This window comes from Platichthys flesus, chromosome 22, assembly GCF_949316205.1.
Source record: "Platichthys flesus chromosome 22, fPlaFle2.1, whole genome shotgun sequence".
Taxonomy (NCBI): Eukaryota; Metazoa; Chordata; class Actinopteri; order Pleuronectiformes; family Pleuronectidae; genus Platichthys; species Platichthys flesus.
Genome location: NC_084966.1, coordinates 6,005,258 through 6,030,387, shown reverse-complemented (window position 1 = coordinate 6,030,387; position 25,130 = coordinate 6,005,258). Strand labels below are relative to the sequence as shown.

At 44.1% G+C, this 25,130-nt stretch overlaps 2 protein-coding genes and 2 long non-coding RNA genes across 8 annotated transcripts; 3 read left to right on the top strand and 1 right to left on the bottom strand.

The window, feature by feature from the left end:
- On the bottom strand, positions 1-24,178 carry als2b (alsin Rho guanine nucleotide exchange factor ALS2 b). 3 transcript variants are annotated; one of them, XM_062380203.1, is made up of 34 exons: positions 24,064-24,178; positions 23,605-23,700; positions 23,028-23,173; positions 21,975-22,939; positions 21,543-21,873; positions 19,876-20,050; positions 19,662-19,758; positions 19,470-19,547; positions 19,151-19,381; positions 18,869-19,040; positions 18,580-18,769; positions 18,420-18,485; positions 18,136-18,298; positions 17,414-17,560; positions 17,191-17,319; positions 15,722-15,792; positions 15,519-15,585; positions 15,221-15,423; positions 6,394-6,459; positions 6,211-6,309; positions 5,914-6,078; positions 5,661-5,772; positions 5,437-5,514; positions 5,185-5,318; positions 4,921-5,085; positions 4,698-4,815; positions 4,458-4,615; positions 4,148-4,264; positions 3,876-4,052; positions 3,729-3,786; positions 3,484-3,545; positions 3,077-3,226; positions 2,864-2,960; positions 1-2,733 (listed from the first exon to the last, which is right to left on the bottom strand). In XM_062380203.1, exons 2-34 carry the CDS (start codon positions 23,622-23,624, stop codon positions 2,695-2,697), a joined length of 5,046 nt encoding a protein of 1,681 aa, XP_062236187.1. In that variant the 5' UTR covers positions 23,625-23,700; positions 24,064-24,178; the 3' UTR covers positions 1-2,694. The 3 variants fall into 3 exon arrangements, with proteins under 3 accessions (XP_062236187.1, XP_062236188.1, XP_062236186.1); XM_062380204.1 differs by having other exon boundaries at positions 17,429-17,560; XM_062380202.1 differs by having other exon boundaries at positions 17,429-17,560; positions 18,580-19,040.
- LOC133933247 (uncharacterized) lies at positions 3,097-3,952 on the top strand. Its single transcript, XR_009912042.1, has 3 exons — positions 3,097-3,181; positions 3,498-3,791; positions 3,864-3,952. It is a non-coding gene; the product is annotated as an uncharacterized LOC133933247 (long non-coding RNA).
- On the top strand, positions 6,304-9,357 carry LOC133933246 (uncharacterized). Its single transcript, XR_009912041.1, has 3 exons — positions 6,304-6,905; positions 7,724-7,820; positions 9,227-9,357. It is a non-coding gene; the product is annotated as an uncharacterized LOC133933246 (long non-coding RNA).
- Positions 9,384-14,733, top strand: LOC133933244 (uncharacterized). Of its 3 annotated transcripts, XM_062380205.1 has the most exons (7): positions 9,384-9,647; positions 10,342-10,443; positions 11,138-11,239; positions 11,934-12,035; positions 12,730-12,825; positions 13,520-13,621; positions 14,317-14,733. In XM_062380205.1, exons 1-7 carry the CDS (start codon positions 9,510-9,512, stop codon positions 14,374-14,376), a joined length of 702 nt encoding a protein of 233 aa, XP_062236189.1. In that variant the 5' UTR covers positions 9,384-9,509; the 3' UTR covers positions 14,377-14,733. The 3 variants fall into 3 exon arrangements, with proteins under 3 accessions (XP_062236189.1, XP_062236190.1, XP_062236192.1); XM_062380206.1 differs by lacking the exon at positions 12,730-12,825; XM_062380208.1 differs by lacking the exon at positions 13,520-13,621.
- Positions 24,179-25,130: the final 952 nt, after the last annotated feature.

Sequence of the window (25,130 nt, the reverse complement as noted above, 5' to 3'; positions counted from 1 at the left end):
TGTCCATTAAATACGTTTATTGCCCTTCGTTGTCATTTAAAAAAGGTACAACACACGTGACATCATGTAAAAGACACACAGGGTTCGGCGTCATGTCAGCCAGCTGAAACAAACAATAACAGCAAACTCTTTACAGTTACTTTTTACAACAAACTCAGGTATTTCCACAGTGAACTGTTGCGGTTGAGGTCAGTACATCGAAGCGGTCAGTTGTCGCGGGGGTTCGTACAATTCTCTTCAGTTTACATTGACAACATCAAGCAGCTCTTCATGTCAGAGTCAGTCACGGTACAGTGGTTAAATTAAATATCACGATCTGAATGGGTCGTCAGTTGTGTTGGTGTGTCCTTCCTTTTGAACGGCAGCAGCAACAATTCAATTAAAATGTTTTAACTACAGTGCATCCATAGTTTATTGGGGGGGGGGGGGGGGGGGCGTTACAGAGACGATATTGCTTCACTGATTTGAGATCAGGCACGTACGGTCCCGAGAGTGACAGGAGGTTACAATCCATGACACAGAATTGTGTCACAGAAGTATGAGGAAGGCCTGATTTCCAATGGTTCTGCTCTGAGAGGTTTACTTTGGATGATAGCTCTTGAAATTCTTACATTACAAAGTGCCTGGAGGACTTATTGGGATATTTGACCACACAAAATCCATCATCCTCATAAACAGTTTCGATTAAAATAGTGCACAGGAGCACAATTACAATTCTAGATTTGAATCTCACCCACTTGGCACCAACGTCCTTCCAAAAAAATCCTGCATGTGGCCCAGTGGCTTTTCTATTGTTAAACCGTCTGAGAAAACAAAAGCCACGACATAAAAAAAAAAGGCTTGATCATCCTCTGAATCCTCTCTTAAGCCCTTTTTATAAACTGGCATGTGTGACGCGAATAAGCAACAATGTCGGACGGTTAGTGCTGTGTATGGTTTAAAAAAAAGAACAATCAGTATTAACAGAAACAAGGGCAGGGAACCGGCTTCGATTCTAAAATAACAGTGTTTGCATTATGCTGCCCGCCCGGCCTCTCTGCAGACGCTTCACTTGCATCGGGAAAATATCAACTTTTGTGTTCATTATTTCAAAGATCAAGAACTCTTGGGGCTATTTTCAGTTTTCTGATCCAAAGCTTTATCCAATAACCTAATTCATACTTATGGTCAGTAGGGAAAGGGCTGATCTTTATCAGCGGAATGTCCTTAAGTCTTCTGCTCGGTTAAATAAAACGATTTGCACTGGTGATTGCCGTTCACAAATATGACGTCTCCGCCGCTGGGAATTTAAATAGTCTATTTATCTTTTAGAGGGGAAGGGGGAAGTTCAATCCTTCAGTTGATCTGGAGAATTCAGGATGATCTGGATTTGGAGCAGTTGGATTTTTACACAGCAGGAACGATATGTAAAAAGACTAAAGATTACGTCCCCGATATGAAATAATACTGAGATCTGGGCTCAGAAACCAACACTAGACGTGTTCAGATTGTCTGGGAGAGAACATTTCTTTCCACCGTATTAAGATGTAGCTCTTAAGCTGGTTTTGCAGTAGGAAACAAACCATAAAAGTTCCAAGTGTCAGTTGAAATACGTGTGTGCCTTCAAGTGAATAAATCCAGCTGAAGCTTGTGCTGCAGCTGCGTCTACAGAAAACCGTCAGCTCTCTTCTCCCACGTACTAATTGGAATGGGAAGTTGGAGTAGCTGCTCCGAACCGTATTCATTAGTCATTTAGAGTTAAAGTCAAGTCGGTGTGTATTCACCAACTGCACATCTCCAGTATCAAACCATGGCGTGCTGTCCAGTCCAATCCATGAGAGATGGCTCTACAGAGTTTCAGTTGAAATCGAAGTAGGGAAGGTTAACAAGAACCACATTCTCAAAACTAACCCGTCAGTCTTCTCTCTTCTAAAACTGGTTTGTTTTGCATATGCACGTCTGGTTAACTTCCCCAAATAACACTGAGGAGCAGACGCTTCCATGCAGTGGTGAAAAACACTGCCCTGAACGAGCTGTAAGAATACTGTCGGTTCGGATTAAATTAAAAAACAACATTCAGGTCACATTCAGAGAGTCACATGCTTTTGGGAGATCGTGCTTTTCTTTTTGTCGCGTCCCATTTCTTCATAAAAGAGTCCAGAGAGTTGAAATCACTCGGGGAAAACAAAGTTTCATATTCATTAATCTGCCATAAAAAGTTGACTTTCACCCCGAAAGTAAGAAAATGAGGTCCGGTTTTTCACAGGATGCAGAAAATAAGCATTCTCATTAGCACTGACTAAAAAATAATGAAACCAGTGATGTAGTATCCAACAGCAGCAGCGTCAGGGTCTCCCAGTCTTTCAGATGTGAGCCTCATCATTTCACACTGGACGTTACAAAGTGCCACTGGTCACGTGTGTAACTTCACGATCCGTAGATTAGAGGCTGGTAAAGGTCATCGAGAAGGTGAACACCTCCGCAGTGTTTGTGTGTGTGTGTGTGTGTCAGAGACAGCCCCCCCCCCCCCGTCTCCATGACAGCAGCAGATGGAGCCTGCCTGCAACCTGTTCGTGTGATCCTCCGCCTCCCATTGGCCACCGCACACATCCATCAAATCCAAAGCCTGGTTGGTCCTGGCCCTGCGATTGGTGTGTGTCGAAGCAGGGGGGGGTGGGGCAGCGGCGTGTGGCTCACAGAGGGACTAACGCCACGCTAGGTGATCTTCTCATGCTGGATCTGGTAGTAACACGCCTGCAGGTGGAGAACACAAGCACATAAATCCCTTTAAAACCAGGAGGCGATTAACTGGTAGCGTAACTGAACTCTTTCCATTTTCATCCTTGCTAGAAGTAAATAACTAAACACATTTTTTCTGCGTTACCTTGAGCGTGGTGAACATGATGCCATGCTCTCCGTGCTGGACGCTGGGGTCCATCAGGTCTTCGATCAGGCTGACCTCTGACCCCAGGTTCCTGATACTGAAGGGGGAATTAAAAACAAACACTGAATCTGATAGCCGAGCTGCAAACATTGACAGTGTGTCAAGCATGATTCAGCATTATCATTTGTACGTGTATGTGTGTCGGGGGCTGACCGAGCTCGCAGCACAACGTAGAGGAAGACGGGGAACAGGTCGTCCATGGACCACAGGAAGTCTTGCTTCAGCAGGGACTGGACCTCCTGTGTGATCTCCTCGAAGGTGAGCTGGATCACCTGCAGCTTGTCAGACGGGGTGAACGTCGTGCTGCAAACACACAACCAACAAATTGAACCGTGATGCGTTTGTAAATCTATTAATAGAATTTACTCGTGCAACATGAAGGAAACTATAACTGCATTTCTTTGGAACTTTGCATGCAAACCAAGGGTCAGTTCCTTTGTTTCTAGAACTACAATATCCAGGTTCATCTGGTGTCAGTCAAACACGGTGCAGTTTATTTAAGATGAAAAACCACATGAGCCCTTTAGGCCAGTGTAAATATGTAACTTGTAAGATTTTACCTAATCTGCTGCAGGGTTTCCACTGCAGAGGCAAAGCAGGCGTCTTTGGTGCTGGAGAGAACCTGTCAGATACACAAGGGAAGTTAATACTTAGAAAACCAACAAATATTCTACATTTGAGGAGCTGGAAATAGAAACTTCTAAAGCTTGAGCTGAATGCCAACTTCTGTTTGAGACTTCCTAGATTAATTGTGTTATTGTATATGAATAACCTCGTTTTTTGTTGTTGAACAATCAAAACGTACCTGCTGCTTCTCCCCCAGTGCAGGAACGGAGACAGAAATGGAAACAGGCCAGAACTTTCTGAGGTAAGAGAGAAAGCAGAGAAAGTATTTGTGGAGGATTCAGATGGAGAAACAGGGTATTAATCTCTTTCCCAGTGTGGCACGCACTGCTGGACGCCCAGGAAGGCAAGGAGGGCGAGGTCGGCCTGCTTGTTGAGGCGCAGGACGCAATCCCAGTAGACGCCGTCTTCCTTCTCTTTGTCGAGTGCGTAGAGGGTGAAGAGTGGCGGGTAGAGACGAGGCAGCAGGACGGGAAGCAGCAGAGCCGAGCAGCTCACCACATGGCTGAGGGCAGAGGACACACAGGAGAGTTTAATAAAAGCAACTGATGTCTGCAGCATCACAAAAAAAGGCTTTAAAAAGGGACACTGTTTGTTTACACAGGTTTGGGTGACTGCAGTGGGGCATCAGTCGAGCCCGGCTCCTTCTTGTCCTGGAGGTTGGTGCTCGGCTCTGGAATCTGGCCGCCCTCCTCTGGCAGATCTGGGAACAGAAACCTGCAGAGGATTCAAGAACCCATTGAGAATACATCAAGAAGAATATGTGCTAAAATAATGAGGGATATGAAATAAATGTAGTTTTTTCTTCTACTTTCATATCCTGTTCTTGCAGCTAAGAAAAGCTTATTTATTATATTATATATTATATAAATCAAACCCAAAGGCAGTAGCTGAATTGTATGTAAAGTACCTGACAATCTGGAAGATACTATTGAGGTAAGACTGGATTTCATTGACAGCCTGAGGCAGGAGGCGCCGGTTGGCTCCCACGCCCACGTAGGTCATCCTGTAGACCGCCACCAGGGTCTCCACCAGCCGCCCCAGTGGGTGGAGTGGGGTGTCGCACGCCTGAGAGTGGGAGACATTTTTACAACCCTGAATAATTATGGTGTTTTCAGTGGGAGTGAGGAGCGGTGGGGGGGGGGTTCACCTTGATGAGGTAGAGGCGGATGGTGTGATATCGGTCCATAGTGATGGGTCCTTCATGCTGCGGGATGACCTCGAGACTCTCCAGGGTTCTACTGTGGCTCCGGGAGAGAATCTCCGGCCTGAGACAAGTGGAAAATAGTAATATGTTTCAATAAAAACAAATATAACTGCAAAAGAGAATAACCGACCATAAAGCATAAAAATGACAGAGAGAGCAGTTGTACCTGTCCTGGAGCTGCCACCGGGTGGTGGTGAGGGCCGAGGCGATATTCTCCCAGGCCTTCCCGGTTTCCCCTTGCCCCGGCGTCTCGCAGCCCAGCTGACTCCAGCACTCCAGAAACACCGCCTTCCACTTGTCCTCCGAGCCGACACACAGACGGCCGAGCTTCCTGCAAGATCCCACACAAGAACACACACAAGTATAAGAAGAATGTAGAATAAGGGGAATTAGACGTCCACTATGGTGATTTCCGACACGGTGAGCTTACACAACATGAGTCTTTTCTTTGTCGGTGTCGAATAGGTGCGGTTTGAAGTAGGAGCCCGTCACCTTGAGGCTGGAGCCCCATTCGCCACCGAAGGAGCCCTCCAGGTAGTCACCGTTCGCCATGGTCAGCACACCCTGAGAAACGGCCAAATCAATACATTCAACATCACTGAAATACAACCCACTGCTAATAATTGAATGCCAAATGAATCGCACATCCAAAGGAACAAGAGTTCTGGTGGTTCTGAGTCACCTTCCCGTTCAGGGTCCAGTCGTCAGAGAATTCACCCTCATACGTCGTGTCGTCCTCTGACACAAGGATCCCAGCGCCCTAAAAACAACAGGATTCAGTCCATCCTTTAAAAAATGATCTCTACAGCTTTTCAATCAAATGCCTTTCGAATATTGTAAAGCGTATAAAACAGCAAATATACATTTAGAAACTTTGTGACTGAATTCAAAGACAGAAGTGCTCACCATCATTTTATTATCTTTGAAGGTTCCTTCGTAGTACAGGCCAAACTGGGTGACGACCACCCCGGTGCCCTGGCGCAGGTGGTCCTGCCACATGCCCATGTACTTCTCTCCCCTGACAAGCAAAACAACAGCTATCAAACACACAAATCAAGATAAAAAAATTGGCTCATAGCATTTTATGGTATTTTGTGCCAATAAATTTAGTGCCTAACCAGAAACGTGCTGAAGTTAGAATGGTGCATGGTGTACGTACTTTGTGATATCGTCAAAGACTCCATAGCCGGTCTTCTTGTCCTGCAGCCACTGGCCTATGAAGACGCTGGGGGAGGACGTGTTGAGTTTGCCGCTGCGCAGCATGCCATGGCCGTGTCGCATCCCATCCTGGAAGGATCCATCGTAAACCTCACCACTGGCATACCTGCAGGCGGTAAGACGGTGTGTATTCTGAGCTTAGGAAGCTGAACGCATGTCCAACAATTATTTTCTTCACTGTATTCAGATTCATGCCTTATTGTTGTCCGATATGAACCAGCTATTGTCATTCACTCACTTGTATGTCCCGAGGCCGTGCATCTTCCCATCTTTCCAGTGACCTTGATAGTGATCGTTCTTGTTGAGCGTTTTAATGGGAGCGACAAATTCCCCAAACCTAGACAAGCATGAAGAGACCTTTGCTGTTAATCCCCAACTCAGATAATCTCTGACTTTTGAAAGAATCAGACAAATGGCTCACCCATCTTCCAGTCCGTTCTTGAACTCCCCTGTGTATATTCGCCCATCAGGCCATTTTAACACTCCCCTGAAACAGATTGATAAGCTGAGTTAAATAGTGTGTGTGTGTGTGTGTGTGTGCGTGTGTGTGTGTGTGTGTGTGTGTGTGTGTGTGTGCACTCGTATTTCTTACTTTGTGAGGTCCAGTGGCAAGGAGCACACCAACGGTATGGGGCCCTCAGACGGTGTGGGGCCCAAAATGGTGGGCCCCACAACGTTTATTGCTTTAAATGAGCTCTGGAACCTCCCCTAATGCCCCTGTTGCTTCTTCTTCACTTGGCCCACAAGGTAACAAAAAGTGGAAACGTGTGTTTGAAATTATTTGCTCTCTATCGCCCCCTACTTCCGGTTTTCCCATTTTCGCCGATACACACCAAGTAGAAGTGTGTAAACTTTCAGCCAATGATACGGGACGTGGGCGGGGCTTAGCGAATGCCGCGCTGTGGACCGGGCCTGCAGCTCAATGGATGACAGGTAAGCTTAATGGTTTTAGTGGAGTTTTACTTGGTTTATATGACATTTTCTTGTTCCTCCCCACAGTTTCTTGCAACTGCAGTGCAACAATTTCGCCATTGAGGATTAATAAAATACTATTTTATCAAGATCACTAGCTGCTAATGTTAGCATCGGATTGCCAACTGCTAATATTAGTGTTGTATCACTGACTTATGTTAGCATCGGATTGCTAGCTGCTATTATTAGCATCGGATCGCTAGCTGCTAATATTAGCATCGGATCGCTAGCTAATAATAGCATCGGATTGCTAGCTGCTATCATTAGCATCGATCGCTAGCTGCTAATATTAGCATCTGATCGCTAGCGAATGTTTGCATCGGATTGCAAGCTGCTATCGTTAGCATCGGATCGCTAGCTGCTAATATTAGCATCGGATCGCTAGCTAATATTAGCATCGGATTGCAAGCTGCTATCATTAGCATCGGATCCTTAGATGCTACATTAGAACCAGATATCTTGCTGCTGATGTGCTGTTAAAAATGAATGATTATTTTTATGCTGTTTTTGTTTGCCTTTATAAGTATTTAAACATCACTGCAGCATCATTATTCCAGTTTGTCTTAAAAAAAAGGCATACATTTATTGTGCATTACAGGGTTGATGCTATACAAGTATTATTTTAATAAGAAAAATGGCGTGTTGAATCCTGGGGTTCATGATTATTGGTGAATTTTATTATGCTACCGGCACAAACCTCTTGGACACACCTGTGGTCTGATGACTAATCCTAGATAATAAATCCATGTTTGCTGTCTGATTTGAAAATTATTTTAAAGAGGAAGAGGGTCCAGCCGGCAGAAGATGCAATATCGTGGGTTCTGTCTTCAAGGGACAAGCAGTGTTTTATAGAAAAATATATTGATAGTTACAAAGGTAAGAAGCATGTCTGGTCCAGTCGGTGTAGCATATTGTGCATTTCTCCGTACTATTCATTAACATGTACATATGGTATAAATAATTATTTGAATTAGACGTCAGAAGCAGATATCTTTAAAAACATCTTGCTTGTGGCTGCTGTTTAAGTAAAATGCAGCCTTGTATGGGCAATTTTACATAAGCCTGTCTTCTATCATGAATATTTACATTAAATATAGATGCAATTGCACAACTTTTTTTTGTGGTATATGGCTTGTGTGCACATGCATTATAAATAAATATCCTTGTTGTTGGAGAATGATTACATGCTAGCTCCAACTTATTTAAAAGAGGGCTGCATAATTAATCAAATAGTAATTGTGATCATTATTTTGGTCTTCCACAATTAAATAAACATGATCGACTGCGATATTGACATATAAAATCCAACAGAGTAGACAGCTAGACAAAAATCAGAGGCAGAGTCTCAGAGCTAGTCTCTCGAAACAAAGCATCGTCCCATGGGTTTTTAGGTAATTCAGATTCAGGAGAGTTGTGATCATAAACAACAAAAATCTTATCCAAAGAGTGCATGCCACTTGCCTGCTCCACAAAGCAACACAAATATTAAACCCCCTGAATAAATCTCCATGAACTGCGGTTTAGGATTGGTAATGAATAATCGATATTCATATATTCGTTCATTAAGAATTATTCGAATAACATCCAAGCCTAATGAATATCGTTCTAGTCCCGCGCATTATGAGAAGAACATCTTCCGGTATCTTATGGAGCTCGACTTCCTTCAGCAGATGAGTGTAACGGGTGAAAAATCCCTGTCAGATATCTTAACGGACTTTAAGTTCATGGTCAGTGATTTGTACATCTAAAGAAAACATGTATTCACTCTAACTGTCCCATCCTTTCCCGTAAACTCACAGACCAGGGTTCCTAAACTGAAAAATAATGCCTTAGCGAATGATCGATTAATTGTTCAATAACGTTATGAATATTCGAACATGAAATCTCCTCTAAAGTCCCATCCCTACTGCGGTTCGATAAATGCATGAAGGCCAAGAAGGAGAATATTGTATTGATCCAATATTTCGCCGCTGCTCAAACATCAACTCAAAAATCATGAACCGCAACACTGTGAAGGGTGTTATCATTGTAAGGTAGCGAACTGATGGAAAACATGAAAATTAATGCAGTGCTCTCTTTAGGTACAAATCTGTGAATATTTTGCATCAATTTCAATCATGTTTTTGCCTCTATTAGATGCCCTGTGAATGGGATTTTGAAATCATGCTCTTTTTATTTAAATGTTAAAGTACTCTATAATCAATTGATAATTTACATGAAACCCTTTTGGTTATAATCATGTAGCCCTACATAGTGTAATAGGAGGTTTTGTTACTTTTTAGTATTGATGCTTCCAAAGAAGACGGATCCCTTGGAAGATTGGTTAATGAAAACAACAAATATCGAAACTGCACCATACAACAAGCCAAACTTATGCCTATTTTCCATTAAGCTTATTGAGGTAGGAACCGAAATAATCTCGTACTCTGGTGACTCAAAAGGGCCAAGCCATGAAAAGGTGACTAAATAATATTTCTAATGTCTAAATATTTGTATTTCTCCATTTATATAGAATTGATCGTGATCTGTGTTTTGAAAGATAATTATATGATTTCTCAGAACTAAATGTTACAATATTACAGTTTTTTATCTGAATTTCAGGTGACAAACTTGCAGACTCCCGCTGTGGCAGTAGAGACCCAGATATTAAAAGCAGATCCGAGCTCCCATGGAGATTCCAATACTGACAGTGCAAACTCACAGGTAAAAGAATGTTGAAGACGCTGTCATCACAAACTGTTTATGTTGACCTCTACACTATCTAGTTCATTTACATAGATATTGTGGGGTTGATATAGCATTCTAATACAGCTTTACATTGGGGGTTACTCATTGGTGGATGTGGTAGACTTCTGATGAAGGAACATAGTTGATGACGCGTGAACCTAACTTAAATGAGCACACACACATCTCTAGTCTTTTCCTTATGGGGCCCAAATCATCTCAAACACACACATTAATGTTTCTAGTGATGCTCTAATGGGGCCCTTCCGTTTGGATCTCACTTTTAGAGATTTTACTCATACACACACACTCATAAATGTGTCTAGAGTTGCTCTAATGGGGCCCTCCTGTTTGGATCTCACTTTAAGAGATTTTACATCAGTAAGGCAACACCTCTCATTATCTAAACCAAGTTATTACAGAAATATTATTACACTCTCTGAACGGTTATATGTTTAAAAAGGGTATTTTGAATGTGATCCGCTTTAGCCTCTTATATGTTGTTATGGCTGTAGTTCAGATGTTCAGAAATGTCTTTGCCACACACTTAGCTTTGGTTATATGCTGTTTTAGAATCGTTTATCACAGAGCTGACTTTTGTAACTTATCAATATCTTCAAAACCTCATCTGCATCAATTCATTATGTGTTTTTGTTTTTTATCTGAATTTCAGGTGACCAACTTGCAGACTCCTGCTGTGGCAGTAGAGACCCAGATATTAAAAGCATATCCGGGCTCCCATGGAGATTCCAATACTGAACTTGCAAACTCGCAGGTAAAAGAATGATGAAGACGCTGTCATCACAAACTGTTTATGTTGACCTCTACACTATCTAGTTCATTTACAAAGATATTGTGGTGTTGATATAGCATTCTGATACAGCTTTACATTGGGGGTTACTCATTGGCGGATTTGGTAGACTTATGATGAAGGAACATAGTTCATGACGAGGGAACCTCACTTAAACGAGCACACACACATCTCTAGTCTTTTCCTTATGGGGCCCAATTCATCTCAAACACACACATTAATGTTTCTAGTGATGCTCTAATGGGGCCCTTCCATTTGGATCTCACTTTTAGAGATTTTACTCATACACACACACTCATAAATGTGTCTAGAGATGCTCTAATGGGGCCCTCCTGTTTGGATCTCTCTTTAAGAGATTTTACATCAGTAAGGCAACACCTCTCATTATCTAAACCAAGTTATTACAGAAATATTATTACACTCTCTGAACTGTTATATGTTTAAAAAGGGTATTTTGAATGTGATCCGCTTTAGCCTCTTATATGTTGTTATGGCTGTAGTTCAGATCTTCAGAAACGTCTTTGCCACACACTTAGCTTTGGTTATATTCTGTTTTAGAATCGTTTATCACAGAGCTGACTTTTGTAACTTATCAATATCTTCAAAACCTCATCTGCATCAATTCATTATGTGTTTTTGTTTTTTATCTGAATTTCAGGTGACCAACTTGCAGACTCCTGCTATGGCAGTAGAGACCCAGATATTAAAAGCAGATCCGAGCTCCCATGGAGATTCCAATACTGAACTTGCAAACTCGCAGGTAAAAGAATGATGAAGACGCTGTCATCACAAACTGTTTATCTAGACCTCTACACTATCTAGTTCATTTACAAAGATATTGTGGTGTTGATATAGCATTCTGATACAGCTTTACATTGGGGGTTACTCATTGGCGGATTTGGTAGACTTATGATGAAGGAACATAGTTGATGACGAGGGAACCTCACTTAAATGAGCACACACACATCTCTAGTCTTTTCCTTATGGGGCCCAATTCATCTCAAACACACACATTAATGTTTCTAGTGATGCTCTAATGGGGCCCTTCCGTTTGGATCTCACTTTTAGAGATTTTACTCATACACACACACTCATAAATGTGTCTAGAGATGCTCTAATGGGGCCCTCCTGTTTGGATCTCACGTTAAGAGATTTAACATCAGTAAGGCAACACCTCCCATTATCTAAACCAAGTTATTACAGAAATATTATTACACTCTCTGAACTGTTATATGTTTAAAAAGGGTATTTTGAATGTGATCCGCTTTAGCCTCTTATATGTTGTTATGGCTGTAGTTCAGAGCTTCAGAAACGTCTTTGCCACACACTTAGCTTTGGTTATATGCTGTTTTAGAATCGTTTATCACAGAGCTGACATTTGTAACTTATCAATATCTTCAAAACCTCATCTGCCTCAATTCATTATGTGTTTTTGTTTTTTATCTGAATTTCAGGTGATCAACTTGCAGACTCCTGCTGTGGCAGTAGAGACCCAGATATTAAAAGCAGATCCGAGCTCCCATGGAGATTCCAATACTGAACTTGCAAACTTGCAGGTAAAAGAATGATGAAGACGCTGTCATCACAAACTGTTTATCTAGACCTCTACACTATCTAGTTCATTTACAAAGATATTGTGGTGTTGATATAGCATTCTGATACAGCTTTACATTGGGGGTTACTCATTGGCGGATTTGGTAGACTTATGATGAAGGAACATAGTTCATGACGAGGGAACCTCACTTAAACGAGCACACACACATCTCTAGTCTTTTCCTTATGGGGCCCAATTCATCTCAAACACACACATTAATGTTTCTAGTGATGCTCTAATGGGGCCCTTCCATTTGGATCTCACTTTTAGAGATTTTACTCATACACACACACTCATAAATGTGTCTAGAGATGCTCTAATGGGGCCCTCCTGTTTGGATCTCACTTTAAGAGATTTAACATCAGTAAGGCAACACCTCTCATTATCTAAACCAAGTTATTACAGAAATATTATTACACTCTCTGAACTGTTATATGTTTAAAAAGGGTATTTTGAATGTGATCCGCTTTAGCCTCTTATATGTTGTTATGGCTGTAGTTCAGAGCTTCAGAAACGTCTTTGCCACACACTTAGCTTTGGTTATATGCTGTTTTAGAATCGTTTATCACAGAGCTGACTTTTGTAACTTATCAATATCTTCAAAACCTCATCTGCATCAATTCATTATGTGTTTTTGTTTTTTATCTGAATTTCAGGTGACCAACTTGCAGACTCCTGCTATAGAGACCCAAATATTAAAAGCAGATCCTAGCTCCCAAGGAGATTCCAGTACTGAACTTGCAAAATCGCAGGTAAAAGAATGATGAAGACGCTGTCATCACAAACTGTTTATCTAGACCTCTACACTATCTGGTTCATTTACAAAGATATTGTGGTGTTGATATAGCATTCTAATACAGCTTTTCATTGAGGGTTACTCATTGGTGGATGTGGTAGACTTCTGATGAAGGAACATAGTTGATGACGCGTGAACCTAACTTAAACGAGCACACACACATCTCTAGTCTTTTCCTTATGGGGCCCAATTCATCTCAAACACACACATTAATGTTTCTAGTGATGCTCTAATGGGGCCCTTCCGTTTGGATCTCACTTTTAGAGATTTTACTCATACACACACACTCATAAATGTGTCTAGAGATGCTCTAATGGGGCCCTCCTGTTTGGATCTCACTTTAAGAGATTTTACATCAGTAAGGCAACACCTCTCATTATCTAAACCAAGTTATTACAGAAATATTATTACACTCTCTGAACTGTTATATGTTTAAAAAGGGTATTTTGAATGTGATCCGCTTTAGCCTCTTATATGTTGTTATGGCTGTAGTTCAGATCTTCAGAAACGTCTTTGCCACACACTTAGCTTTGGTTATATGCTGTTTTAGAATCGTTTATCACAGAGCTGACTTTTGTAACTTATCAATATCTTCAAAACCTCATCTGCATCAATTCATTATGTGTTTTTGTTTTTTATCTGAATTTCAGGTGATCAACTTGCAGACTCCTGCTATGGCAGTAGAGACCCAGATATTAAAAGCAGATCCGAGCTCCCATGGAGATTCCAATACTGAACTTGCAAACTCGCAGGTAAAAGAATGATGAAGACGCTGTCATCACAAACTGTTTATCTAGACCTCTACACTATCTAGTTCATTTACAAAGATATTGTGGTGTTGATATAGCATTCTGATACAGCTTTACATTGGGGGTTACTCATTGGCGGATTTGGTAGACTTATGATGAAGGAACATAGTTGATGACGAGGGAACCTCACTTAAATGAGCACACACACATCTCTAGTCTTTTCCTTATGGGGCCCAATTCATCTCAAACACACACATTAATGTTTCTAGTGATGCTCTAATGGGGCCCTTCCATTTGGATCTCACTTTTAGAGATTTTACTCATACACACACACTCATAAATGTGTCTAGAGATGCTCTAATGGGGCCCTCCTGTTTGGATCTCACTTTAAGAGATTTAACATCAGTAAGGCAACACCTCTCATTATCTAAACCAAGTTATTACAGAAATATTATTACACTCTCTGAACTGTTATATGTTTAAAAAGGGTATTTTGAATGTGATCCGCTTTAGCCTCTTATATGTTGTTATGGCTGTAGTTCAGATCTTCAGAAACGTCTTTGCCACACACTTAGCTTTGGTTATATGCCGTTTTAGAATTGTTTATCACAGAGCTGACTTTTGTAACTTGTCAATATCTTCACAAACCTCATCAGCATCAATTCATCATATGTATTTGTTTTTTATCTGAATTTCAGGTGATCAACTTGCAGACTCCTGCTGTGGCAGTGGAGACTGGAAAGCAGTCAAGTATTTAATAAAAAAATAGGATTACTGCTATGAAAAGGAAAATGTATGAATTTGCAAGTTAATATTGTTGTTGAGTATGTATTTAATATTTTCGTGTGTGTTATGTTGAATGTGCCTGCCATTATGGGTTGGCCGGGGTCTATACCCTAAGTGAGAGGAGCTTTTTTTTTTTTTTTTTACACAATTTTTGTTTTGTACAATGTTTGTATTTAATATTTTGTAGTTATGTTAAATGTGCCTACCATAAAGGGTTGGTCTGGTTCTATACCCAGAGTTTAAACAAAAATGTTGTTTGTGAGAGCAGCTTTTTTTCCACAAAACATTGTTTAGTACAAATTCTTGAATAAAAGTCTCCATGATCCAGATATGTTGAGGAGGAGGTCATTATCTGTTGTCACTGAGCTAACCAGGGATGTGAATTGGTTGGTGTAGAGGGAAAAGAGACGAGATGCACCATGTTGTGATTTTATCCTAAAATGGTTTGCATCATTTAAGTCATAGGAATCTTATCTTCCAAAAATAGTATTAGTGTACTTAAACTAGAGATATGTATGTGTGTGTGAAATTGGACCTCACAAGAGTGGAACGCTAGAAACTGGGCCCCACAATTGACCAAGAACCTAGCGTGGAGACAAAAGTTTAGAATTTTGTCAATTCAAAGTGATAGCTCTGTTTAGGATTTTTTTATTATTTTCCCAGATTTTTTACAATGCTGTAGAACTATTGGAAATGGTGGACCCCACAATGTTACAAAGACAGAACGGTCCTCCTGACGTGACAAAAACGAGTATGTGTGTGTGTCTGTGTGTGTGTGTGTGTGTGTGTGTGTGTGTGTGTGTGTGTGTGTCTTACCTGCCGTTGGGTTTGCCAGCGAGCCAGAGGCCTTCGTACTTGGCCTCTTTCAGACGTCCATCCTTATAAAAAGTGTAGGATGCCGTCCTGGAGGTAGGAGGCTCCAGCTTTGGCCCCGACCCCGGGCTGAAGGATGCCGTGTCATACATGGCTCCGCTCAGCGCCTGGTCCACCGTCTGGTTGATGGCGCGAAGCCACTTGGCCTGGGAGCAAATTCACACAGACATTTAACATGTAATTCAGGCGACTTGAGTTCCCCTTGAATGTAATTGTCAATGGCATTAAAAAAATATTCTACCTTCTCCATGGGAGAGGAGGCCATCAGGGTGAACGTCTCCTCTGGTGTGATCACCTTCAAACCGTATCTACACACACAAAAAAACACACACATACAGCATACGGTTTTAACCTGGGAACAAATACTCACTCAAAATGTAATACACTGTATATAATTACAGTTGCATAGGTGTCATGCTAAATACAAAATCGGTTTAGACTCACATGCCAGTGTTCTCCTCTGGGATGGGCTCCACCCACAGCGTGGCCAGAGGGAAGACGTGATGGGTAGAGAACTGGAGGAGGAAGGATACAACATAAAAAGAAAGCATGGAAAGGGGAAGAGAAGGAGGGAGGAGGACAGAGGGAATACCAGAGGAGAAAGTAAAAAGAGGGGTAAAAGTGTTGAGAGAGAGAAGGGGACATTATTCTCACACCACACATAAAAGCTTAATCGCTGTGAATAAGAATGAATGTGTGTGAACAGAAAGGAGCAAATCTAACAAAAAATAACACAACTGTAATTAACAATTAAACAGAACATAAGTCTATAAATTCTTTCACTAAGTGGGAGGTAAACCAATTTGTTCCCCTAGAGAAGAGATGCAGTAAAATATAGTAAGCAATGTAATAACAAAGGTTTAAAAAAATATTGATATTCTACATCAAAAAATATACCTCTTGTTCATAAGTCACCAAAATTAAGTCATGCAAGGCTAAATGTGTTTCACATGTTATTTCAGGAAGCTGAAAACTAATGTGCATGCTCTTATCCACCAACACCCTGAAACTCTTTCACACAGTTTATCAGGTTCACGTCACAAGACACAGAAGGTTTACCAGCTCCTGCAGGAGTTTAAATAGACAAACCTGATATTTAGATTTTTAACCATCAGAGTAATACATATTTGAAGAGTCCTGACAAGGAGAAATAAACATCGATAGAACAGGAGTCACGCAGCCACTACAGGACAGAGACTGAGATATGCAAGACAGCCATGGGATGCAGACCAGAAGAAAGAGGGAGGAAAAGCGGAGAGGAAAGCAGGCGTACAGGGAGAGAGGGGGAGGAAACTGCTTTGTGGTTTGAAAGGAAATATATTTCAGCAACAGGAGATATTCTATCCTTTCAAAGTGAATGGTCAAACCTCACATGAACCAAGGCTTGAAAGGTGGCGAAAAGAGGAATACAATATGTTTCTTTTAAAAGCCCTGTTTCTTGGTTTTAGCCAGTTCATCCTCCCGTGCAGTCTCCTACAGCAGAGACAGGGCTGTGTTTGTCAAAGTATTTACAGGGACGTGTGTGTCTGTGTGTGTTGAAGTACAGCTGTTGTGTGTTTTAATTTGAATTCCCTAGAGCAGGGCTGAATCCAATGACACACAGCCCTGAGCCCTCAGCCCTTCACACACACACACTTGTATACACATACACTCACACACACACACAAAAGGAGGAGACAAGGAAGAATAGTGGGAGAGGGGGGGAGTCGGGGTCGCTGTGTTGACATTTGCTTCTGAATGCATACTCACAAGATTTTTACAAGGTGCCACGCCCTGACAGCACAAAGGCAAGCACACACAAACGCTTGAAACACACCAGGTTAGAGTGCCTCAAATATGGCAGCTTTGAAAAGGAAGAGCAAGAAAAACAGTGACAGAGCCAGCAGAGGTGAGGAGGTGCGTGCGGGGCTCACCTGCGCGTGGACCACAGCGTCGTTGAAAAGGATGAACCAGTTGACGGAGAACCTCCCGGCGTTCTGCAGGGTCAGAGCCTTGTTGCTGCTCTCGCAGATCAGCCGACGGTGAGGCCTCCTCAGAGAGTCCTGACGGGCACACAGTGACACCATTCAGCAACATCACATGACGCCTCGAGGTCTCGATGTGGATGCTTCACGGCGGTGAGCGGGGAACACATACTCTCAGTGAGTTTACCGTCATTTTGCCAGGGAAGCTCTTCCAGAAGTGAAACGTGTACTCGGCGTCTTTCCGTCTTCTCTTCAGCTGGAGGGCAAACGCCTCAAACTTGGAGCAGCTGTCCTGCAGCTTCTGGTAGTCACTGGAGCACTGACAACACAGAACAACATTCACCATTAAACATGTGATGTGGTTTTAAGAATGTCTATACAGGGAGGAAAGCTCCCAATCCAAACTTGTCAAGGCTATTAAGACATTTCTTAACACTTTTTGATGCATTCAATTAGGTGACAGTTTGTTTTAAAGGCTTTAAGCTTCTTAATAATTTCCTATAAAGAATAAAAAGGGATGTAATTGTTACATCCATTTTAATTCCTTATTCTTTCTGGTACTAATGACTATTGTTTTTGTTTTTCTTTATAATTAAGAAGTTATGGAGCCCGTACACTAAATATCTCTGTAAAAGTCAATGTTACTACGTAAACATATTAAATATGAATAGGAACATGACACATAAACACTAGAGAAATGTAAGGAGTAAACCAAACAAATAATTATAATATTATCCTAGAAGTTAAAAAAAATCATGTAAAGTGAATTGACATGATAAATAATAGTCATAATTTTCTACCAGATGTCATTGATAGTAAATACAATAGCTACTCTTCATAATCAGCGTGACATTAAGAAGTAGTGTGCGACTGTTGTTTGTGTGTTTCCCTTACCACTTCGAAGCAGGTGGCCAGTTTGAGCAGCAGCCGGCCGTATTCACGAATGTGGTTGGTCGGGAGGTAGAAGAGCGCCGACAGGAGGTCTGCCACGGGGGGGTTCTCCTCGCTGCACTCCGACAGCCGCTGGAGCAGCCCGGGACTCTTCCCAAAGAAATCGCTTTAAAATAAAAGGAGCTTCTTTAACTGTTGGCTCTGTTTTGTTTACTTATCAGAGTCTGGGTCTTGCAGCACCTCATCAAGTCCCAGTTAAAATATTGTTCTTGATTTTGTGTACTCACAGCGAGGGCTTGGTCAGGGCCTGGACACCTCCCATCACCTGGAAGCTACCCAGGGTGCTGCAGTACCTTGACAGGGATAAAGAGAGAAGTTTAATTAGTATTTTGTTTATTCATCTATTCTATAAAACTATTTGGGTTGATCTCGTTGGCGAAGACCTACTCGTTATAGGAGTCGAGGAAGATGCTGGCGTGGTCGAGGATGAGCAGACTTTTGACATCTCGTCCACGCCGCAGGTTGGCCGTGAGACTGGCGGCGTGCTGCCCGGTCACGTGACACAGGAGGCTGAACTGACCTGCAAGGACCTGCAGGAGGCCGAAGGTCACCTGGCCAAGGGCGGAGCTCAGGGATTCTGGAGAAGGGCGGGGACAGGAACAGAACAAATTCAACTGAGGTTTAAGAGAGATTCTAACTTTTTGGGCCTCGATATTTCCGTTTGTTTCACCCTTACCCAGCTCCAGCAGGGGGCGTATTATCTGTGTCTTGATGCTGCACAGCTTGCAGTAGAACTTCCTCTCGGTTGCGGCCAGCTCGTGGAGGCTGGCGATGAAGCCCATTACGTTTCTATCCGAGAGTGCCACGCACCGTTTGCCCCCCGCAAACACACTGCTGACATAACCCAGCTGGAAAACACATGAAACAGCATAAAGAAAATACATTTGTTTTATTCCAGCAGTGGGTATTACACGGAATCTGCAAACATAAATGACCCAATCAGGGAATTTGTCCTCACATGCATGCAGAAAGGCAGCAGTACGGGCTGCGGGGTGTAGCCCCCTTTCCGCTCCTGCTCCTCCTCTCCCTCTTCCTGATGACCTGGCTCCTTGGCCTCGCTCTCCTCCTCCGCCGCCTTCACCTGCTGCCCGCTGTAATAGATGATGGGCTGGATGCAGTCGCCGTCTGCCAGGAGGAGGGTGTGTTTCTCCCCGGCGCTCACGTCCCACACCCGGATGCCCTCCGACAGCTGGACGAGGAGGCGTAAAGTTTGGATGTGGAAAAAAAACAACACAAACCTCGGTGCCATAATGTGTGCGACTGGGTGGTTCCCTCACCTTTGCGAGACGGGGGATGGTGCTGGGTGTCTCCATGTGTCCGAGCTGACCAGCGCTGTTGTTTCCCCATGAAAATACCTGGAAGAGAAACACATTGATGCATGCATACACACTGGCCAGTTCCAGTTCAACAGGTGATGTACCAGTTCGACAGGTGATGTAACGGACCAGTAACTGAAGCCGCAGACTGACCTGAGACTGAGCGGTCAGAGCGAGGGAATGACCCGCGCCTGCCGTCACCCGCACCACCTCCTTACTGTTCAGACTCTTGATGCACTGTGGCTGTAATCTGCAAACACAAAACACACACACAAACACACATCACACTCCTGTCAGCACATTTTAAAAGTCCACAACAGCTTCTAACATCCAGCCGTAACCCATTTTCGGACACATTGCATCCTACCTGGCCTGGTTGTCGCCGTGTCCCAGCTGTCCGTGCTCGCCGTGGCCCCAGCTCCACACTTCGGTGTGCAGGGTGGGCAGCACGTCCGGGGCCTCTGGGACCACAGCTCCCAGTGGGGTGAGGGCGACGGCGCGCATCCTGGGGCGAACGGCTTTCCTCAGCAGCCGCGGGGACACTGAATGCATACATTGAAAATACAGATAACGTAGATGGTGAGACAGAGTTGACGAAATGTGAACATTTTTTTTTGATAACAAGCCTAAATCTGAACTTGTGAATGAACGTCTGGTGCAAAGTCCGGCACGAATCAATGGATGTTATGCAAACACAGCAGTGACATTCGGATCTAGATCACATCAGCCGGCTTGTGTAAAAAGCACATGCTGTCATTCAGTAAACAACAGGAAGAAGCCTGCAGGCAGCAGACAGAGCAAATACCGATAAGGCGAAGGAGAAAGGAGAGAAATGGACTTTTTTTCTTCTTCTCTCTGCTCCTTAACCTTATGAACTGAACTATTCTAAGCAGATGTTACTGCAAAGTGTTAAAGCAGAGTGTTGCAAGTAAATTAGTTCATCATAACATAATATTTTAGGGCTGTATTGTGAATTTATTATCTAAAAGCAAAAAAGACAACCATTATGTTTCTATAACCATTTTAAGGTCCCATTAGAGTTGATCATCTTTTTAAGTATATACAAAAAGATTCTTAGCAGATCTAGAATTACCACCTCACTGCTGTATGCCTCCGCTGACTACTCAGGTTTCAGGGTTTATGGGGATGGGCGGAACAATATGATTTCACAGTGAACGTGACCTCTGACTTTATGAAAATAAAAATGTCCATCCCCGCATTCATTTTTGAGTTATGGCCAAAATGCATCGTCACGATATTTATGTCAGACCCGAGTTTCTAACCTTGAACCCTGACTTTAAAACCAGATAATGAAATCCAGAGTGAAGGATCCAGGGCCGTCCAGGACAGAAGTGATTTTTAGATGGACCATCTTTTATGTACACATGCCTATTTCTGTCCGGGGTCACACAGAGCTCTGTGCATCGATCTCTCTTCCCTTTTTCTGCTCTGGTAAATCGGACCAACGTGTCCTCCACTCTTCATCATCAGAATAATCCAGCTGCCAGATTAACAACGATGGAGGCTCAGAGAAAGATCTGCATTCCTCGCTCGATATAAAGACCATTCCAGTAAACTAAGCTGGCTCAAACTGCACCTACCAATGAACACACAGACACAATGGCACAGTTTGTTTTAACATGTAGGCACAATATCCCAGAGTGGGATCAGTTTTGAAAGACTACAAATTGTTAATTCGTGTAATTTATAAGCAATACTAAATTGTATAATCCATGAAAAATCCTGACATTGAATGTGTCATTACAATAAAAAAAGAAAACATGGAAAACCCAGATTTTTAAATGAATTTGAGCCTTTCAGCATATTTCCTTTTGCTTTCTCAAACCATGTGTGTGACGTTGCTCTGGATATAACACACAACGACACTACTGTGCACAAAGCATGCAACACAATGGAAAGCCTTTGCAGTGCTCACAAGCATGAACAGAGACACTGACGTAGACCTGCACACGCGCAAGGCGTACTTACGCAGCAGGGCATAGGAGGATGATAAGAGGTGAACTGCGTATCTACCCTGTGAGAGGAGTCCCGGGAGCGAGAGGCGGCGCCGCATGCTCTCTGCCTCCTCCTCGCGGATGTCTCCCGTGCTGGAGCTCTTCTTGCCCTGCATGGAGTCCTCCTGGCGGACACGCTCTGTGGTGTTGTCGCCCACTCCTTGGACGGTACCGGTAAGCCCAATGGGCCCGCCGGGCCGAGACGCCCCAGAGGGCAGGTAGTTCATCATCTTTTTGAGGGACAAGGCCTCGTAGGTGGAGGCGACCCGCTCGCCAACAGCCGAGGCGCAAGAGGCCACCAGGTTGTTGAGTGTGGCGCTCGGGCTGGAGGCCAGCCCCACGCCTGAAGGCTGGAAGAGAAACAGAAGAATCAAGGACAGAGTCTATCGGGAAGGAGCACAACATGGACATGTATGCAGGGATTTATTATGCAGTAAACTGGTGAACTCACAAGCAGACTGTGCAGGCCTCCCAACTTCGCTTCTGTCTGTGTGTTGTCTGTCAGTTTCTTCAGGTAGTCTTTGACCGCCTGCTCGTCTGGATAGAGGGAACTCTTGACCACTGATACAGCACCGCCCTCAGACTGAGCAGCGGGGTCAGAGTCGGAGCAAGGCAGCACTCCGTTAGCCACGGTGGTTTCCTCTTTGTCCAGGTCCTGGACGGGGGCAGAGTCAGAGAAGGGGTCCTCACTTGTCTGAGGTGCTGGGGGATCAGAGGTGGATGTGTGAGAGGAGAGGACGGGCTCGGATGGAGATGTTTTGAGTCCGTGGACGGCGCCAGGCGTCTCCAGCTTCCTCTGATCCTTAGTTTGCTCCGCGCCGGGGGGGCAGTAGTGACCGTCAGAGATGATGACGTGGTCCTCTTTGTCCGTCATGGTGAACAGCAGCTGGTCACAGTGTCTGCATTTGTCCACGGGGGGCCGCTGGACGTCCTGGGGTCCCAGGCAGCGCACCAGAGCCAGGCTGTGTAAAGCCCCGCAGGCCACCTGAAGCACATACCTCCCTGCTAAGTGTTCTACCTTTTGGGGCTTCCACACAGGGAAGGTGGCAGCATTGAGGCCCAGCTGGCAACCGCTGCCCCACGCCCACACCTCCCGCTGCACCGTCAGCGCCAGGGTGTGCTGTTCCCCGCAGGCCAGCTCCAGCACAGGCACCGTCTGCGGGGGACTGGAGTTTGAGTCCAGCAGAGCAACCGGAGTCGGGTTGGGGACGGCACTGAGGCCCGACAGGCCACACTGTCCTGCACCATTGTCCCCCCACATGTGGACGCCGCCGTCCTCCGTCACTGCCCCGCTGTGGAAACTGCCCGCTGCAACGGCGACCACGCGCTGCCCGCTGAGAGCACATTCCTGGGTGGGTCCTCCGGGGACATGACTCTGCTTCCAGGGCAGCTCCCCAAAACTGTACACCTGTCCCCCTGAATTGGAAGTAACAACAACAACAACAAAATCAAAGAGGGATATCTCTTTGCATTAATGCAGTTGTAACCAGCACAAAGTTTTTACCTTCCACCAACAGAACTCCGTGTCGTATGCCCAGGGCGACCTGAAGGACGGGCCGGGGCAGGAGCAGCCTGTCGGGGGTGATGCTGCAGGAGTAGCCCTTCCAGGTGTGGAGCAGGCCTCGCTCTCCTCCGTCATCATCCCCAGAGCTGGATGAAACATAATCATTTGAAAACATAACGAGTGACTGAGACCACAAAGATATGTCAAGATTTGGATAGAAGAGTAATAACACTAATCATAAGACCAACAGCCGTTGGGGAGAAGCAGATTAAAAGACACCGAGGTGTGGGCGGCTGACAGAGCCAACAAAAGAAGCTGACAAACTTCCTGCAGCATCTCAGGATGTGGCCTGAGCCACTGTGGTATAGCCCCCCCCCCCCCCCCCCCCCTTCCTCCCTCCCTCTCTGATAAGCTTTGCCTCCGAACAACAGAGGTTCTGTGGGGGGGAAAGCAGAAGCGAGCAAAAGTCCATCTGCAGGCGGTGTCACATGGTGATCACATCCAGCCAGAGGAGTTAAACAAGTCCTCCCTCTCCCTCTCTCCCCCCTGAGGGAGGACTCTGCAGGGGCTGACCTACCTCTTCCTCTGGGTTTCCATGAGTGGGACTGGTCACTCCATGTGCATGACACACACACACACTCTTCAGGGGCTGCTGTCACTCCTGGTTGCGGACCTGCAACACAATGACACAATCGTGTTGGTGCAAACGCAATGGCTGTCAGTGCAAATAAAGCATGTGTGCTTTGAGTTCCAAGAGGGGGAAACCCGTAGCAGCTGATCAGCTGGTGGGCTGGAGGGAAACAGTCAGAACGGTTTGGTTTCATTTCTCCTCCGTCAACGAGCTGATACGCGGAATGACACTTGTCAGAAATTAGCGTGACTCCACACGATCTCTTAGAAGAAGCCCAGAGATAAACATGAATCCCTGCATGCTATCAGCAGCTAGTCCCACCAGCTAACCGAGCTAGCTCAAACACACATCTGTCAGCCCTTGGTTTTATTGGAAATAAGCAAAATCGAGCTTGATCCTTCTTACCCGCTGGTTCTTAACTCCGATCCCCGGAAAACTCACACGTCGGTTGGCTTTGAGCAGCTGCTATCGACCGCTGGTCGCGGTGCTCATCTCCTGGTGTTGACACGGAGAGGCGCTGGTAGCTGCGAAGATCGTCTGCGAGGCGGGGAGGTCCGACTCCTACATAAAAATAAAGACATTGTGATACAAATGGGCAAATGGTTATTTTTTCCCTTAGAAATAGATCAATTGGTACAAGTAATGTGCAGTATTTTACATTTCAATTGTGGGAATGCCTGCAGAAGCTCTCTTTGCACTGTGGGGGGAGCAGGCTGCTGCTGAGAGAGCTGCTCAGGGCCTCCACAGTGTCATGCAGGGGGTGAGAGGCATAGCTTATCTATGCCTCTACCATATAATATGCTGAGAGGTGTCATCCATGATGGAATATAACTTCGCCAGCATCCTCCTCTGTCCCACTTCCTCAGTGGAATCCAGAGGGAAGTGCAGGACCCAGTCCTAACAAGTGTATTTCGCATTTTTGACTGGACAATGATATAGAACACTGCAGAAGCCACCACAGTGTCATAAAAAAGTCCTTAATAGTGTCCTGTACATGTATTTTTAATTTTAGTTATCTATTTCACCTTTTATTTATTTCGCCCTCCATACTCGAGGCCTTACCTTCTGCCTCAATATGGTACACCAAAACCACGACAAAGTGGGACTTCTGTCTTTTCTACCGCTCTGTTTTTATGACAGATCGACGGTGTCCGAGAAGTCTCAGATTAGATAAAGCCCAAAGGTGAAAAAACCGCTAGATAATGCTATTATGCAACATTCTAGTAATTGAATGGGACACTTGCACTGTTACACAAAATGCTATGTATAGAAAACCTATAGACACAAATCTGTGTCAGTGTGGGAAAGAATTGAAGCAATCAAGATGCAAAACTGTCGATCTACACACAATTCTCTCTACAATAAGCTTTTAAAATAAAATTTTGCCTCATAAAATCGATCAAATACATCTGATTTAATTTAATTTGATTGCCTATCTGCTTTTATTCTAATGGTACTGCAGCGCCTTTTCC

Excerpts from the sequence above, each read along its gene's own strand:
- LOC133933244 (XM_062380205.1), top strand. The coding sequence starts at position 9,510 with ATGTTACAATATTACAGTTTTTTATCTGAATTTCAGGTGACAAACTTG. Across the intron at positions 9,648-10,341 it reads CTGACAGTGCAAACTCACAG|GTGACCAACTTGCAGACTCC; the intron begins GTAAAAGAATGT and ends TCTGAATTTCAG. Across the intron at positions 11,240-11,933 it reads CTGAACTTGCAAACTCGCAG|GTGATCAACTTGCAGACTCC; the intron begins GTAAAAGAATGA and ends TCTGAATTTCAG.
- als2b (XM_062380202.1), bottom strand. The coding sequence starts at position 23,624 with ATGGAAACCCAGAGGAAGAG. Across the intron at positions 5,086-5,184 it reads AAAGAAAAGACTCATGTTGT|GAAGCTCGGCCGTCTGTGTG; the intron begins GTAAGCTCACCG and ends GGGATCTTGCAG. Across the intron at positions 4,053-4,147 it reads CTGCAGTCACCCAAACCTGT|CCATGTGGTGAGCTGCTCGG; the intron begins GTAAACAAACAG and ends CTCTGCCCTCAG.